General features: G+C 39.8%; 1 protein-coding gene across 2 annotated transcripts; it reads right to left on the reverse strand.

Moving 5' to 3' along the window:
• Window positions 1-7142: 7142 nt before the first annotated feature.
• On the reverse strand, window positions 7143-14276 carry fam78ab (family with sequence similarity 78 member Ab). Of its 2 annotated transcripts, XM_010776960.1 has the most exons (3): window positions 13806-14276; window positions 12761-13064; window positions 7143-8133 (listed from the first exon to the last, which is right to left on the reverse strand). In XM_010776960.1, exons 2-3 carry the CDS (start codon window positions 13021-13023, stop codon window positions 7608-7610), a joined length of 789 nt encoding a protein of 262 aa, XP_010775262.1. In that variant the 5' UTR covers window positions 13024-13064; window positions 13806-14276; the 3' UTR covers window positions 7143-7607. The 2 variants fall into 2 exon arrangements, with proteins under 2 accessions (XP_010775262.1, XP_010775261.1); XM_010776959.1 differs by having other exon boundaries at window positions 12761-14276.
• Window positions 14277-14320: the final 44 nt, after the last annotated feature.

The raw sequence follows: 14320 nt of genomic DNA on the forward strand, positions 1-14320 counted from the left end.
GGGGGGAATCCAACTACACGTTGTAATTACTCTGATGTTAATTAAAGTCTCCCTATAATTGTCCCAGCTTGTGGGATGTTCATTAATTTCAATGGGGAAGTGGACCATACAGTATAGTAAACAGTTGTTGTCCTTATTTAAGTCTGGCAGTCCAGATGTAGCCCTGTTGTAGTGTAAACACACACCTCTTACATAACTGTCGGGGTTGTATTGAGAGTGCCTGTCTTGAACATAACTGTGATTTATCCACTTTGCTGCAGCATTGCATTTCAATTATATATCCCATAATATTGTCCTGCTGGCCTTGGACATTATTTAAAGCATTCAATGCAGTCCCTTAAAGAGAAATAAGACGTTGGAAGCTATTAAAAAGGTACTCAATATAAACTCATTTAAAAAGTCTTACATTTGGTAGTCATCTTACTTAGAAACCTTAAACCTTAAGACAATAGTCTGAAGCTGTACATCATATCATTCTGTTATGACATTGGCAATAACAATACCTCCTCAAAAAATCCCTTTTTTATATATATTCCTCTAAGATATAAAGGTGACTCAAAGGCATCATACTTCAATGTTTGCAATGCACACAAAAATGCACTAAAATCAAGTGCAGTCCTGCTCCCAACAACAGAGTTATATATAGAGGTCAGTCCTGGTGCAGATGAAGGTCTTTTCAAAAATAGCATGGTATATTTCTGTGGATCGATAAACCCCAGCGCGATAGGAACTCATAACGTCGGCACTGCAGGAGTATTGCTTAGTAATGTGTGGTGCCAAAGATAAAGCAGCACGGTGATTAGTCCGTATTACAAAAAGGGACAGGTGGAAGTATGTGAAGAGACACTGCCTGGTCTCTGAGTCGAGTAAATATAGCCGTGAATGTAGAGCTGAGGAATGTGACCAGGATAGCACAGAGGCTGTAGTCCAGCACACAGAAGCTGCTGCTGGAGACTTTCATTTGGATCAATCATCTTTGATAAACCAGCCGTTAAATCCTATATAGTGTCACTTCACCTGATCAGCCCTATTTCGCTGATACCACACTTTTCACATTTCTCATTAAAGCCAACAGCCTTAAGATGAGTCTATTACCCCCTTCCAAATCTCTGAGTCTGTACCGATAGGGATAATATCAGCTCCCTGCTTTTGGTGCAGACTAAAGATGAATTTGGAGACATTACCCACGTGCTTAATGTGGAAATATTATAAGTGATGGACTTAAAATGAAGCTACCCAGAGAAGAACTCTTTAAAGAGTTATAATGGAGAAGTGCACAATGGGTTCAATCATCTGTTCATTTAGCATTTCTGAATACCTGTGTTCCCTCTTGCATTTCAATTAGCTGCTTCTGATTCATACATTTTGTGTGTCGGAGGGATACAAATAGTTTTCATTTCTCTATTGTATCCTATCTAATGGATTTAGCTCGTCATGTAAGTCTCATTTAAATCTCCTTTGGAAGATAAGAGTATAACTAGAAAATATCCATCTTTAATAGCAATGAGAAAAATATGAACTTGCCAGTCAGATAACAATTTAGCTAAATGAAAGCAAAGTAAAAGTGGAAATCCAGAAAAAGGCTCATTATTTATTAATGTTTTTTTTATCGTCACCTTACACAACAACCACGTGACAATCCGATATCGCTCCCAAATCTCATGAAGGAAATGACTAAATAATAAATAAATGAATTCAACATTTTTGTATTTAAGCAGTATACGGAAAGCAGCAGAAAGACTGAGGTGAGTACTCTTTAAGTAATATTCTTATAACGCGTTATTGCGTAACCCTCATACCATGCAGTATTATTTGTCCCCTCACTGTCAGAATAGTATTACTCTAAAGGATTTCTACTTAGCTTTTCTCTTGATTCTGTCCCATCTTTGTCACTCTACTGTGTCCTGTATCTTCTTTCATTGCTTTTCACTATCATCAACAAAAAGAGACGCATAAAGGGATGTAATTTGTTTCCCTGATGCTTTAGAGATCTGGCCGAGGCATACAGTACATCATGTGCTCCACCGTGTATGTGTCGCCTCGGGGTTTGTTCGTATGCGTGGAGGCTTTCAAGATTTTTTAATTCAGCGCTCAAGACTTCGCTTTCTTTCTGCTGTGGCTCAGGGGCTATTTGGTTCTTTGATTTATACAGTGAATCAACACATGTTTGGAAAGGACAGTGACACATTGAGGGCTAAAACTAGAAGATTAATGAAATACAATTATTCATTAGGGAGAGAAATGAAGAAGCTACCAGGCAGCAAAGGAAAGCAACATCTACACTTTAAAGTTACAAAACAAAGACAACAGATATTATTTGTATATTTTATTCCTTCATGGAAAAAAGACCTTTTTTATATATATTTTTCAGGGTTTATTTTCCCAGTGTTGTGCATTTTCACAGTTTTAAATATTTGCCAGAACAGACCCATTTTCAAGTATTGGTGTTAAAGTCAAAGCTGAACAAGAGAACGAAAACCGCTTTAACTACATCAGAGCTGTATTTCCAGAAGACAAACATACATAGTTGCTCGTATTATCACATGTGCTACATTGAGGTCGTATTCAAACCATGGGACTGTGGGATTTGTTTTGGAAGTAAGGAAAATGGCAAAATAAACTTTTGCTTGAGATGAGATGAAACCAAAGGCAGGAAATAAAGGCAGGTGGTCCTATGTGTGAACCTGGGATGTTTTATTGGTTTGAATGAAGGGATGATTAGGATGAACTGATGTCTCATAGGAGTTAATTCACTTCTTAAAGTTTTTGAAACAAAGATAGCAGCCATCAGAAGAACTGTAATGATGTGTGTTTAGGAGAGGAGGCTTTTACCTCCTAGCTTGGCACAGCCCTACAAGCAGAAAATAGCAAAACAATCGTCCACATGGCTACATTTGTGATGTTTCCCTGGAAATACAAATATGCCCAATAATGTTCCTAAACAACTGAAAACAGGACTGTAATTAAGTGCCACAAGGTTCTAAAGTGCACGATGTCCTAATGCATAGTTTTGGCTTTGTCCAATTTTGGCACCTTTTGCCTTCCATACACAAACAAACAATATGTTATTCTGTGGCTTAGTAAAGGAAGCCCGTAAAGCAAGTTCTTCTGTTGTGTTTACATAAAATACACATTATAAATACAGATTCACACAGAAGAAAATTAGAACCCTTATCCTACAATAAGACATGAAATGCTGTTGAGAGTTTACAGGCACCCACTCAATGACCTCAGTTCCTCCATTGTTCTTACTCCTACAAGACACAAAAGATACATGTATCACTTCCTGTTTATTGGTTGAACAGGCGTGTTTGTGCATATGGCTTTGCAGCATGTGTTCAGACGGTCCACGTGCAGGGCTGATAAATGAGTTCTCACTGCCAATGTGACACTGCTGTGACAATCAGATACCACGCCAGGCCTACTCCTTTTTCGCCTCAGGGTGTGTGTGTGTGTGTGTGTGTGTGTGTGTGTGTGTGTGTGTGTGTGTGTGTGTGTGTGTGTGTGTGTGTGTGTGAGAGAGGGGGCAAGCTCTGTCCTTGTTTTATGACAAGGACGTAACCTTTCCTGCGTTTGAGAGAGCCAAAGAGAGAAAGCATCATGACTTATAAGCAGAAGCACACTAGTGACACTCCTCATCTTGCCTAAATCCCTCAAATAGGATTTAACAGACACGCTCACATGAATACACACACATATGCTTGTTGTGAGCGTGAGACACACTGTGTGTTTACATTTCATAACATGTAATCCAGTTAGAGTGCTGTCCACTGTCTCCATAGGTCATTTCGAGGCTGACACAAATGCTACGTTTATACCACTGAACACAGCTTTCCCTGCTGCCTTCAAAACAAAACCACAAATTGAAATATCTTGTGGTTGACATCCATGTTGCTCTTGGTAAATGTCAGAGTTATTTTAAGCTGGCTAAATTGATTCAATTTGATGTCACCATCATATTAAAATCCATCCCTGCTAATGTATCTGTAGTACACTTTGAGTGCGACTTTCACACACTTGGACCCTGACCTTTGCTATATGACCTCACTTACATTTCACCCATGACTTTAGCTAGCCTTTGCATTGCATGGCACGACTCGGCACAGTTCAGTCCATCTAGGGCATGGAAGTGTGTCACGGCAGATCTAATTATGACAGCAGCACCCTCCAAAAGTTCTCGTCTCCCTTCAGCACAGCGCCCTGCGACCCAGCCTGAAGCAGAGGCTATCGTGGTTACACATGAGAGCGAGCAGGAGTGTCTATATGCGGCCTTGTGAGGGCTTAGCTATAAGTGAACAAAGCAGTTTAGCTGGTGGCATGAAATGGACGTAATGACGTTTGAGCTCTGGTGCAGCTAAATATTGCTACATTAATCCATATGGTGCTCTGCAGAGGTTTTAAGCTAATTCTCTATAGAATGTAATTTTTTTACACTACACTTCAATTTTATTCACGATTATAAAAACAGTTAAACATTTTACTCGCTTTGTTGTTGAGGACTAGAAAGGAAGATTGGTATCACTTTTGTATCTAAATCCAACCCAGTCTCACGGCATTTCGTGTAATAGTCACGAAATAAATGTAATCTATTGATTCGTGTTCACCAACACGATTTTCCCATTTTTTCCGTGTCACACAGAACGATAAAAGGAATGTATTTCTATTGGTAGCATGCTTCGTGCCTGCACCACGTCTTTTTGTCCGGTCGGGTCTTGGAAGACCAGAAGCTGTGTGGTTCATAAAAACATGTTCTCACTTAATATCAAGCCACAATTATTGCTTTTATTTTAAATTGTATAATGTCTGACTTTTTTTGCCGTCCGCGAGGAAAAGAAATGGGGCTCAGAGCCTCAGAATACTGAAATCTGTATTTTTAAATCTTTTTTTCCATCTAATTTGTTATTCTTTGGTGCAGACACGAAACATACTATCAATATAAATACTTTGCTTCTAAAATCGTTCTGTTTCAGAATACTGAAATCTGTATTTTTTTCAAACTTCTTTCCTTCTAATTTGTTATTATTTACATTGCTTTTAAATCGTTCTGTGAGACACAAAAAAAATGGGGAAATCATGTTGGTGAACACGAATCAATAGATTAATTTTGTGACTATAACACGAAATGCTGTGAGACTGGGTTGCGGATATACAACAAGAGGGCTAACTTAGCAAAACACTAAAAGAGTAGACACTCTCTGTAAAGCCACAATTTGTCATTTGTATACTTTGGTTTGTAGGCATAAAACAAAAGAGATATTGTGCTGGTAATTTTGCTTTGGAAGTGCTAGTAGGTATATTGTGTTACCTTTTGAACGAGCCATGCTATTTCCCATCATGCTAAGCTAAGCTAACAGCTGGAAAGTTAGCATACATGAGAGTTGTATTGATCTTGAATAAAAATAGCATGTTTTGCTAAATGTCAAACTATTCCTTTGAAGTTTTGGTAGAAATATCACGCAAGTCAAAGAACTGAGTCAAATCTTAAAATGTTTCTGTTTTGTAATAATTAAATGGACAGAATATCCTTAAGAAATGCGGCTTGGACCAAGTTTGATGGATGGGTATGTTGTACAGTTGACAGTCAGGAGACACTAATACACTGAAATAGCAGCAGCTTACTGATCTTTGTGAAAAACATGAACTGGTTAGACTTGCATGCTAATTATTTCTTTGGTTAGAGGCAAAACACAGGAAGTTGGCGAGAGCAGCAAGCTTGCAAGATGTTTGCAACATTTGAAAGTAAAAATCTGGCCATTTACATAGCAAAGTTACAGAGCTCCCTAGCAGATTTTTTAATATCTTTGTTTGTTTCCTGCTGTCGCTATACTATGTTTGCATAAATAACCTTTTTACTTATATTTTGACCTCCCTTGATGCAAAATTCAGCATTTTTCTCTGCTTTTAGGAGTTTCAGTTTGCAGATTAAGCCCTTTTTTTCAAGATTAAAAACTAAACAGACATTAAATAAATGAATATTGGTATTTAGCTGACCAGAGCTGTTTGTGTATTCATGTGTTTGCGTGTATTTTCTGGCAGGGACAAAAAAGGGAAACAACCCCACATATCAGCGGTGAGGGCTACAACTGGCAGGGCAGAGAAGTGGGTCATCTATATGCCATCCGAGCAGTCAGGAGGAAACTTGAATGCCTCCTGCTCTGCTTTTCAGCCTCAACAACGTTTGAGAGAAAGAAGGGGGGAGGGAAAGGGGGAGGAGTGGGAGGAGGAACTCTTGTGTAGATGAAGATTACAGATGATTGAGGAACCAACATGAGAGACATGCTTAGTACTACGGAAAGAAAGAGGGTGTTTAAAGGAAGGCAACAATAAAAAATAAAAAACTGTTCATTTGATTGTCGAGATTGACAACATGGCAGACATCCCACTGTTTTAATTCTCCGTTTTTTAAGTCTCCAGTTGTATTCCTTGTCTGTGGCTGCTAAATTATCATAGTATTGATTGTTTAATGTGTGCTAACACTCTGTTACTCACTGTGGCCAGAGAGTAGGCCAGACCGGATGGATGAATCAAGAGAAGGAAAGGAAGTGAAAAAGAGGACCTGAGATGGAGTGATAAATAGAAAGGAAGAGTTGTGTCTGATGTTAAATGTTACAACGGCCTATAAAAAGAATAATGTTAATGAAGTGAGGTTAACTGAGGTGTGCTTTTGAGTACTTTTTGTTCAAGTTGCTATTGCACGTTACTGTGTTGAGTGCTATTGACGAGCGTTGGCTTTACTGGTGTTTTCTGTTCCGGTACAGAACAGCTCTTCCGTTGCATAACGCACTTGAAACACAACCAGCTGGGTTGTATAACTGTGTGTACCGTAATGCTGGTTGAACTCATGAGACAATACATTTGTCAGGCAAATGCAACTGAACATAAAATACTTGGAACTAGGATCTTCTTCTATGGTATTGTTCCTAAATCCACATATGCCAGCACCAACTGTCTGGTAGAGATGGGACAAATGACCAAAATACTGCATTGCACTTTGTTTAAGGCTGAAAAGTTTGCAGTAGAAAGCGATGTAAACTTAAGGCAGCATGGATTGAATGTCTCGCATGTTTTAAAAAAGAAAACTGAAAATCTACTATGTCACCAAATGCAACAATAAACAAAATAAAATGCACTCTGTCCCAGTCTATAAATAAAAACACAACTGGTATTCATACACAAGGTTTGTGCATTTCCATGTATGTATCATGTGCGCAGACATGTAAATACTTAACCCACACTCACAAACCTCATATCACAACATATAAAACTGAAATAAAAAACAAAGAAATCCTCTTGTTTTTCATTTTTGCAAAGTTTCATTTAGCACAGTGCGATCCCGACCCAATTTGAAGGTAGAATGGTTGCAGTTTGTTCGCTCCAGTTTCAAAAGCCCCCACCTCAGAGCAACAGCTGGTCTTTTTCACAGAGCTGGTTTTATTTGCCTTTTTTTCTCTCTCGTTCAGTCTTTTTTTTAAACGAAGAGGCAAAAATGAGCGGAGGGGTTAAAGCAGTGAGAGCTGGTGACGAGCAGGAACAAAATAAAAATAAGAGATGATACTGTTAAGGTATCCAAGGCCAGTCTGGTCAGTGAAACAGGTCAGTGAAACAGGTCAGTATTTGGGTGGGATGACCACCACGGGGTCACCATTCTTTGGCCGCCACATCAGCACCTGGGCGTCGTTGGCGTTGGGCTTGACCATGGCGTTGGAGAGGATGGGCTCATTCTTGCCCAGGATCTGAGGCTGTTCCTGGGTCACGGGCTCGTTCAGAGCAGCCCTTTGACCCAGAGGCTTCTCCGGGTCCACTCGGATTTGAAGCCGCATCCTCCAGCGGATTGTATGCAGGACGAGGGTCTCTGAGGTGGCCTGGTTAACGGCCACAAGCCAGGTGGTGAAGCTCTGGTCGCGGCGGATGCTGGTGAGCTGAGGCACGTTGCTGTCGCTGACGGGCACACCCCAGGTCACGCTGGGGTAGAAATTGTCATTCATACTAACAGTGAACTTGCTGTCCTTCTTTGTGGGGCCCACCACAGTGCAGGTCTCCGTGGTGTTGCCGTACCACGGGTAGTTCACCCCATCCGAGTCGCTTATAGCCTGGATTTTGCCATCTCGCAGGTCGGGGAGCTCCCAACTTGACCTGGGAATTTAAAAGGAGACATAGATGAGGATTTACTAAGAAATAGAGCACATAGACATAAGTGGCTGTTGATAATATAGGATCATTGCATTAACTAAAGTCAAATGAGCAGACAGCCCCAATCAAGTCCGTTTTAATTCAAGCTACCAATTTTGGAGATAAAACTGGAAGTGAGCTTATGTCAAATTCAATAACGCCTCAATAACAAATGAAGCGTGGATGCATGCATGTGTACAGTAAGCCAAAGTTGAACTAGGAAGTTGTCTGTAAACTGAGATGGATGGCAGTTTGGGTAAAAATGCTACTGTGTGCCTTTGTTTCCTCCTTCAAATATGTGTTTGAATATTTCCTGACCCCTCTGACTACTTTTTAGAGATCATCCTTTCTCTAACTGATCCAAAAACAACAGAATTATCCTTCAAGACGATTTCTTCATCTCTGGTGCACTTGGATTCCTTGTGTAAAAACTTTCCTTCCTGTATAAATAGCTGAGAATGTGCATCTTAACAGGCTGACAAGTCTTTCTCTAGATGTCACTGTCTATCCAACAACACATGATAGACACAAGGAGATGATTCAAGGCCTCACAGTTGGATCTTTACGGCAATTTTTTAAACTGCTGAGATCAAATACAATCCAACAATAAAATACTGTGACACACACAGGGGGCGACATAAACCTACATACACCTATGGATTTTCTGCCTGCATCAGGAGAACGATTACCTTTCTTTCCCTGAAGCTGTAGATCAGCAGGACAGAGGAGATAAAAGTGTGATCACCAGACACATGACTTACTGCCTGCTTGGGCCAGCCTCAAATTCTGATTTATGTATTCACTCAGGGGTTGAGATTACCATGTCAGGCATGATAATGGCTGGCTGTCTGTGTGTGTGGGTGTGTGGAACTGTGTCTGGGTTTTTGTGTCCTGAAAAATCACTTAATCCTTTAAATCTCCTCCAAATAATACTCGATCACTTTTTGTCGGGAACTCAAATTAAATATGTTAGCTGTGGATGGTTTGTTTGAGTCACTGAGACCTCGTCCTGTGGCACGTTGTGTAGTTCTTTACCCGCTGAGGAACTGTGATCAAAAGTGGTGAAAGGCTTGAAGAGATATGTCTCACTTCCTGTTTGTGTCTTCACTGCCTGGTTTGTCACAGCCAAATAGTCCGCAATAAGTTATGTGAGTGGTTGTGACAGAACCGCAGAGATGTTACAATGTAATATATAACGTAATCTAACGTTACAAAGCATTCACTCAACAAAATAAAACGAAACTGCCTCGCACAGTGACTTCTGAGCATGTCAGTTATTCCAAATTATCACAGTGACGTCTCGGGGGGTATGTCTGCGGATACCCGAGGATACTTGTAAAGATTTCAGATGACTGTGACATTAAACGCTCAGTGATCAGCGGCCATGCACTCTACACATAAACAATGAAAGCTCTCTATCAAAGATATAACTGAACCAATTAGGGCTGCAAATAATGATTATTTCATTATTGATAAATCTGCCATTTATTACTTGGATTAATCTATTTATTGTTTGGTTTATAAAATGTCGGAAAAGAGAGACATTTTTTTAATATCCTTGTTTCTCAAAGTCCAAGATCATGTCTTGTGTTTTCAGTCCAAAACACAAAGGTGTTTAGTTAGATATGATATGAAACAGGAAACAGGTAATCCCCAAATGTCAGATTCTCTAAACAGCATTTCTGCTTGAAATCTGAATATTAATGTTTTTACTGATAATCAGATGCCATAAGTCGACTAATCTTTGCACCTGTAGAAACCTATGAAGCCAAATATACCACTATAACAAAGATATTGATATAGAGATAGTCACACTGAATGCATCCAAAATATATCTGCTGTCTTGCAACATATAATGACAGTTTTTCTACACAACTCTACTGTATAGAAGTGGATTGCACAGGCAGAAATTGGGAAGACTGGTGATCTGTAAAAGGTTTCAAAACGTTAGGTCTGAAATGTGCAGACGGGATCATTGAGAAACCGTGTGTCTACTGAGCATTGCCCATATCCTGTTGCTGCTCATTTTTCGCAACATAACTTTGCATATTGCCAAGCAGAATACCAGAATACTATTGAGAGCACTTTATAGCAGATGGTGAAGTTTGGATCAATCTCTGTTGGAGTGGAGGTGAAGAAATAGGGTGCCAATTTCATTAACTAGTCAATTACTGTACAGCATGCCTCAGCACCTCGAGTGTCGTGTGCAGACTGAACCCTGCTCTGCCAAGAATGTTGGCAGGAAGCTCTGTCTCCCATGTTTACGTTCATGACTAGAGTTAACTTGCAATCTAAGAAGCACTATACCCAATGCAAGTAAACTTTACAACAGATACATGTCCATTACTTTTTTAGTTTCACTTCTGCCACAGTTGCTATTTTTAGCACTTTTTCATTTTTAGGGCAACACTAGACGCTGGGTGGAACCACACATTGGGTGTGTGTGCCTGTCTGCCTGTTAATAGATATACACACACAACCATACAAATCTGTACCACAGTTAAAGCACTCATTAAGACACCTATAACAAACGGGCGGAAGAGAGACGGTGAATGTGTTCAGAATCCAAAGCCAACAGAGAAATTCTCCACATTACCGTCCTCAGCTGCTCGGTCCAATTAAAGCACGCTGAAGCTTTATTCCCATCAAAGGCACTTAGTATGAGAGTCTCAGCGGTGAGAGCAGTATCATCTCCTGCATCCTAAATATGTCTTAAAAATTGATATAAAGAAGAAGTGGACTTTATGTGGTTGTGAAATTAATTGACTTTAATATTGAAATGATGATTATATATGAAGTACAACTATTTTAGATGCATGAGCTACAGTGGTAGAAGAAATGGTAACACTGTACAAAGAGGGGATTTGTGTGTGGGTGCATTCAAAGACCCCTATATATATATAGTGCTATATATATATACTGAATTTGTATCCCTTACATGCATGTTGGTTAGTTCCAGCTTGAGATCACTGATCTTCTTTGTCAGTGTGTTGCCTGTCCTTACAATATGCTGATATAATGTTTAAGATTGTTATCTTATAATTTTGTGTTTGTTTGCTGCAATTTGGACACAAATGATACACTGACTTTAAATGTTCTTAAGCACACAGTATGTGCTATAGTGCCACTTAATGATTTTTAACCTACTGTGACCCAGTTCTATGCTAGTGATTGTCATTTTAGAATGAATGTCATTTTCAATGGAGAGTTCAAAGCTACTTTGCATTCATTTTGTTGGTAGTTTGTTCAAACTTTTTCAGCGATCTTGAAGAATTAGAGAAAAGTAAGCCTACATTAGAGCGCAGAACCCAGGCAATAAGTGGGCAATTAGAGTGTTTAGGGCTTTAAAGAAGGGGCTAATTTTCTTTTTCCTTTTGTGTTACAAAATTGGATATTTCTGAATGCATCTATTTTCCTTTTATATGAACAGTACATCTGTAACAAAAAAATTACCTGACAAAAGAGCTTGACGATTAGATTTTCACAATACAACAATGTTGCTTAGATGAACAATTACTGAAGCAATTACTGTTAGCAAAATGTGGTTTACAAAAGGCATTGATCATCCTGGCCTTTGAGTCCAAGTCTTTTTTTGACTGTCTATTTCTTTTTCTAACACTCTCACAAACACACATGCAGGGCCATAGGGTTTGGGTTGTTGGGGAGGGGACTATGTCTCTAATCTTAGACGTGCAGCGCTCAAACATCCTTAGCTACAATTTCAACAGATAAAGCTAAATGTGAGTGCATGTCAGCTTGTGGTTGCCCACAACAGCATACAACAATGCTGACTAACATTACCACACACATGCACTTACACACATTAACAATGAGGGGGGGGGGGAGATAGGAAGGAACAAATGAATGAAAGACAAGTGTTAACTGTCACACTGTGTCCTGATGAGCATGTTTTCTTTAAGCATCATTTGCTAATGTTTGTAACCACTAGATTAATTGACAAGGAGAAATCTGAAAGGTCAAAGCAATCATTTTCAATCCCAATGTCCTGCTCTCCTGTCTGTCAGCTTTGTCAAGTACTTTGTAGGCTACAGGCCACATATACTGTAGATAGTTGAGCTACTGAAATAAAGAAATATCCATAAACCTTTTAATTATCGTCCTTAATGCAAATATGATGTCATATTTTGTTATTACACTGCAATTTACAGGTAGACAAGTGTCTTAATTAAATTAGACTAGTTTCATTAAGAATGTTAGCATGTAAAAAACAGAAAGACTCTTACGCTGACATTACACATAACTAACATTAAGGCTCTGTTTTGGGGAAGAACCATATTTTTCTGTACATTTGCCCACAGTGCTGAATATGCTTGAGTTTAGTTTAGTTTCCTGAAGTTCTGGTTAAAATATTTCTTCTTTAAACTTGAAATGTGTAGTTCTCTATTCTGGGTAAAAGCATTCCACAAAAATAAAAATGTATATATAAACTTCTTAACGAAAATACAAGATACCTATCTACTTATGTTTACTTATCTGGTAAGTGATTTGTTTATTGAGTCTCAACCATAATGTGCTGAATACATGCTCAACCCCATAATAGTAACATAGTAAAAGAGCCCCTGATACTCACATCCCTTTGTTTCCATACGTATTGTAGAACTCCATGTGGTTACAAGCTTGGATCCAGCCGATGGTCCATGTCTCTTTACCGGCTACTGGCGGCACTAGGACCCGAGCAAGTGCTCGGAAGTGCGGTGTCCGGTAGCGCAGGACCACGTTGGATGACTCGTCGATGCTGGTGGGGTTGGGGTCGATAGAAGTGTTCACCTCCAGGACGGTGATACTGTCTCGGAAACTCTTGGGCTTACACCTGATACTCTGGATACAGCCCATTGCATTAAATAGCAATACAATCCACAACAACGTCCAGAGGTCTGGAGAAGAAGAAATACGCATGGAAACAGCAAGAAAATCACCACAGGTGGATCCACATCATGTTTTCCAAAAAAGTTTACCAGATTAAAAAGCGTTTATTTATAGCAGGCTGTCTCCTGAAAAAAAAGCCATGCATCTGTGCACATATTTGATTCAAACCTTCTTTCAAAAAAGAAGAAGAAGACGGGCCTGGAACATCTTCATATTTGTAGAGCACATGCTTTCCGGTGCGTAAACGCAACTTCATCAAACAAGTGCAGAAACAGAAACTTTCCTTTATGCGTGCACAGATGTGTTCATGCTGTAGAGTTAAAAGTCATTGCTTCATAAGCGATTTTTCACAAAAGGACTTGACCTTTTGGCAACATGCATCCATTGGAAAGGTGCACGTAAAAGGCTCGGGTAATTATGAGCTAAATAATTAACTAAAACTACTAAATCTACATCTTGGCGTCAGATTCTCTTTTGTGTAATCATTTTTGTAATTACACGATTATATCTTAGCCAATGCTATATGTCCAGAATTATAATAAAAATGATGCCCAGAGGTGAATTTCACATTACATGTAGCAGCCTTATCTCCATTTAATCCGCAAAAACATAATTCCTCACAATAAAAAGTGAGATTTAGAGCGTTATCCTGAACGTGTTTATACATGTGCGGATTAACGGCCCATGCAGTGCATTTGCACTAATTGTGGGGTTTGCGCACAAAAAACAACATGCAAAAAGAAGTCTACCTATAAAACAATTGACTGGAAAGTCTCCAGTGTCATCAGCCTGGTGAAATCCTGGACAGCTTCAGGGTGATCGGCGGCTCACAGTTCTTCGGTCAAAGAGGTAATTCCGTTATCCCCTTCACAGCCGCTCCCGTTATTTCTCCCCTACAGCTGCAAATAACGTCCCCGTCCCGCCGGGAGAGAGGGAGCATTTCCACAAGCGTTCAAATCTAGCCGAGTTTCAGCCGGAGCACCGCAACATCGAAAGGACAGCGCCGGGTCAACTTTAGCACCCGTTTCACAGAATCCATACCTAGATTTAAAAATAAATAAAACATAACGCCTCAGAACGAAGAACCTCCAGCTGTCACATAGTTCGACCGAGCCGGCAGTGCTGTCCTGTCCGTCCGCCTGAGCTGGGATGCGGTTCAGCCTAAATTCCTGCACAAGCTGTCATTTCTCCGTGCTCGTCCCATCGCTGCCACGGCAGGTTCACCCCGCTTCGCATTGGTCTATTAGCTGCCTTGAGAGCGGCT

The sequence above is a fragment of the Notothenia coriiceps genome, unplaced genomic scaffold (genome assembly GCF_000735185.1).
Source record: "Notothenia coriiceps isolate Sejong01 unplaced genomic scaffold, NC01 NC01_scaffold00017533, whole genome shotgun sequence".
In the NCBI taxonomy this organism is placed as follows: Eukaryota; Metazoa; Chordata; class Actinopteri; order Perciformes; family Nototheniidae; genus Notothenia; species Notothenia coriiceps.

Bases quoted from the DNA above. Each gene is read 5' to 3' on its own strand.
- fam78ab (XM_010776959.1), bottom strand. From the start codon at position 13,086: ATGCGTATTTCTTCTTCTCCAGACCTCTGGACGTTGTTGTGGATTGTA. The intron at 8,134-12,760 runs GTGAGTATCAGG...TTAAATTCCCAG, and splicing joins ACGTATGGAAACAAAGGGAT to GTCAAGTTGGGAGCTCCCCG.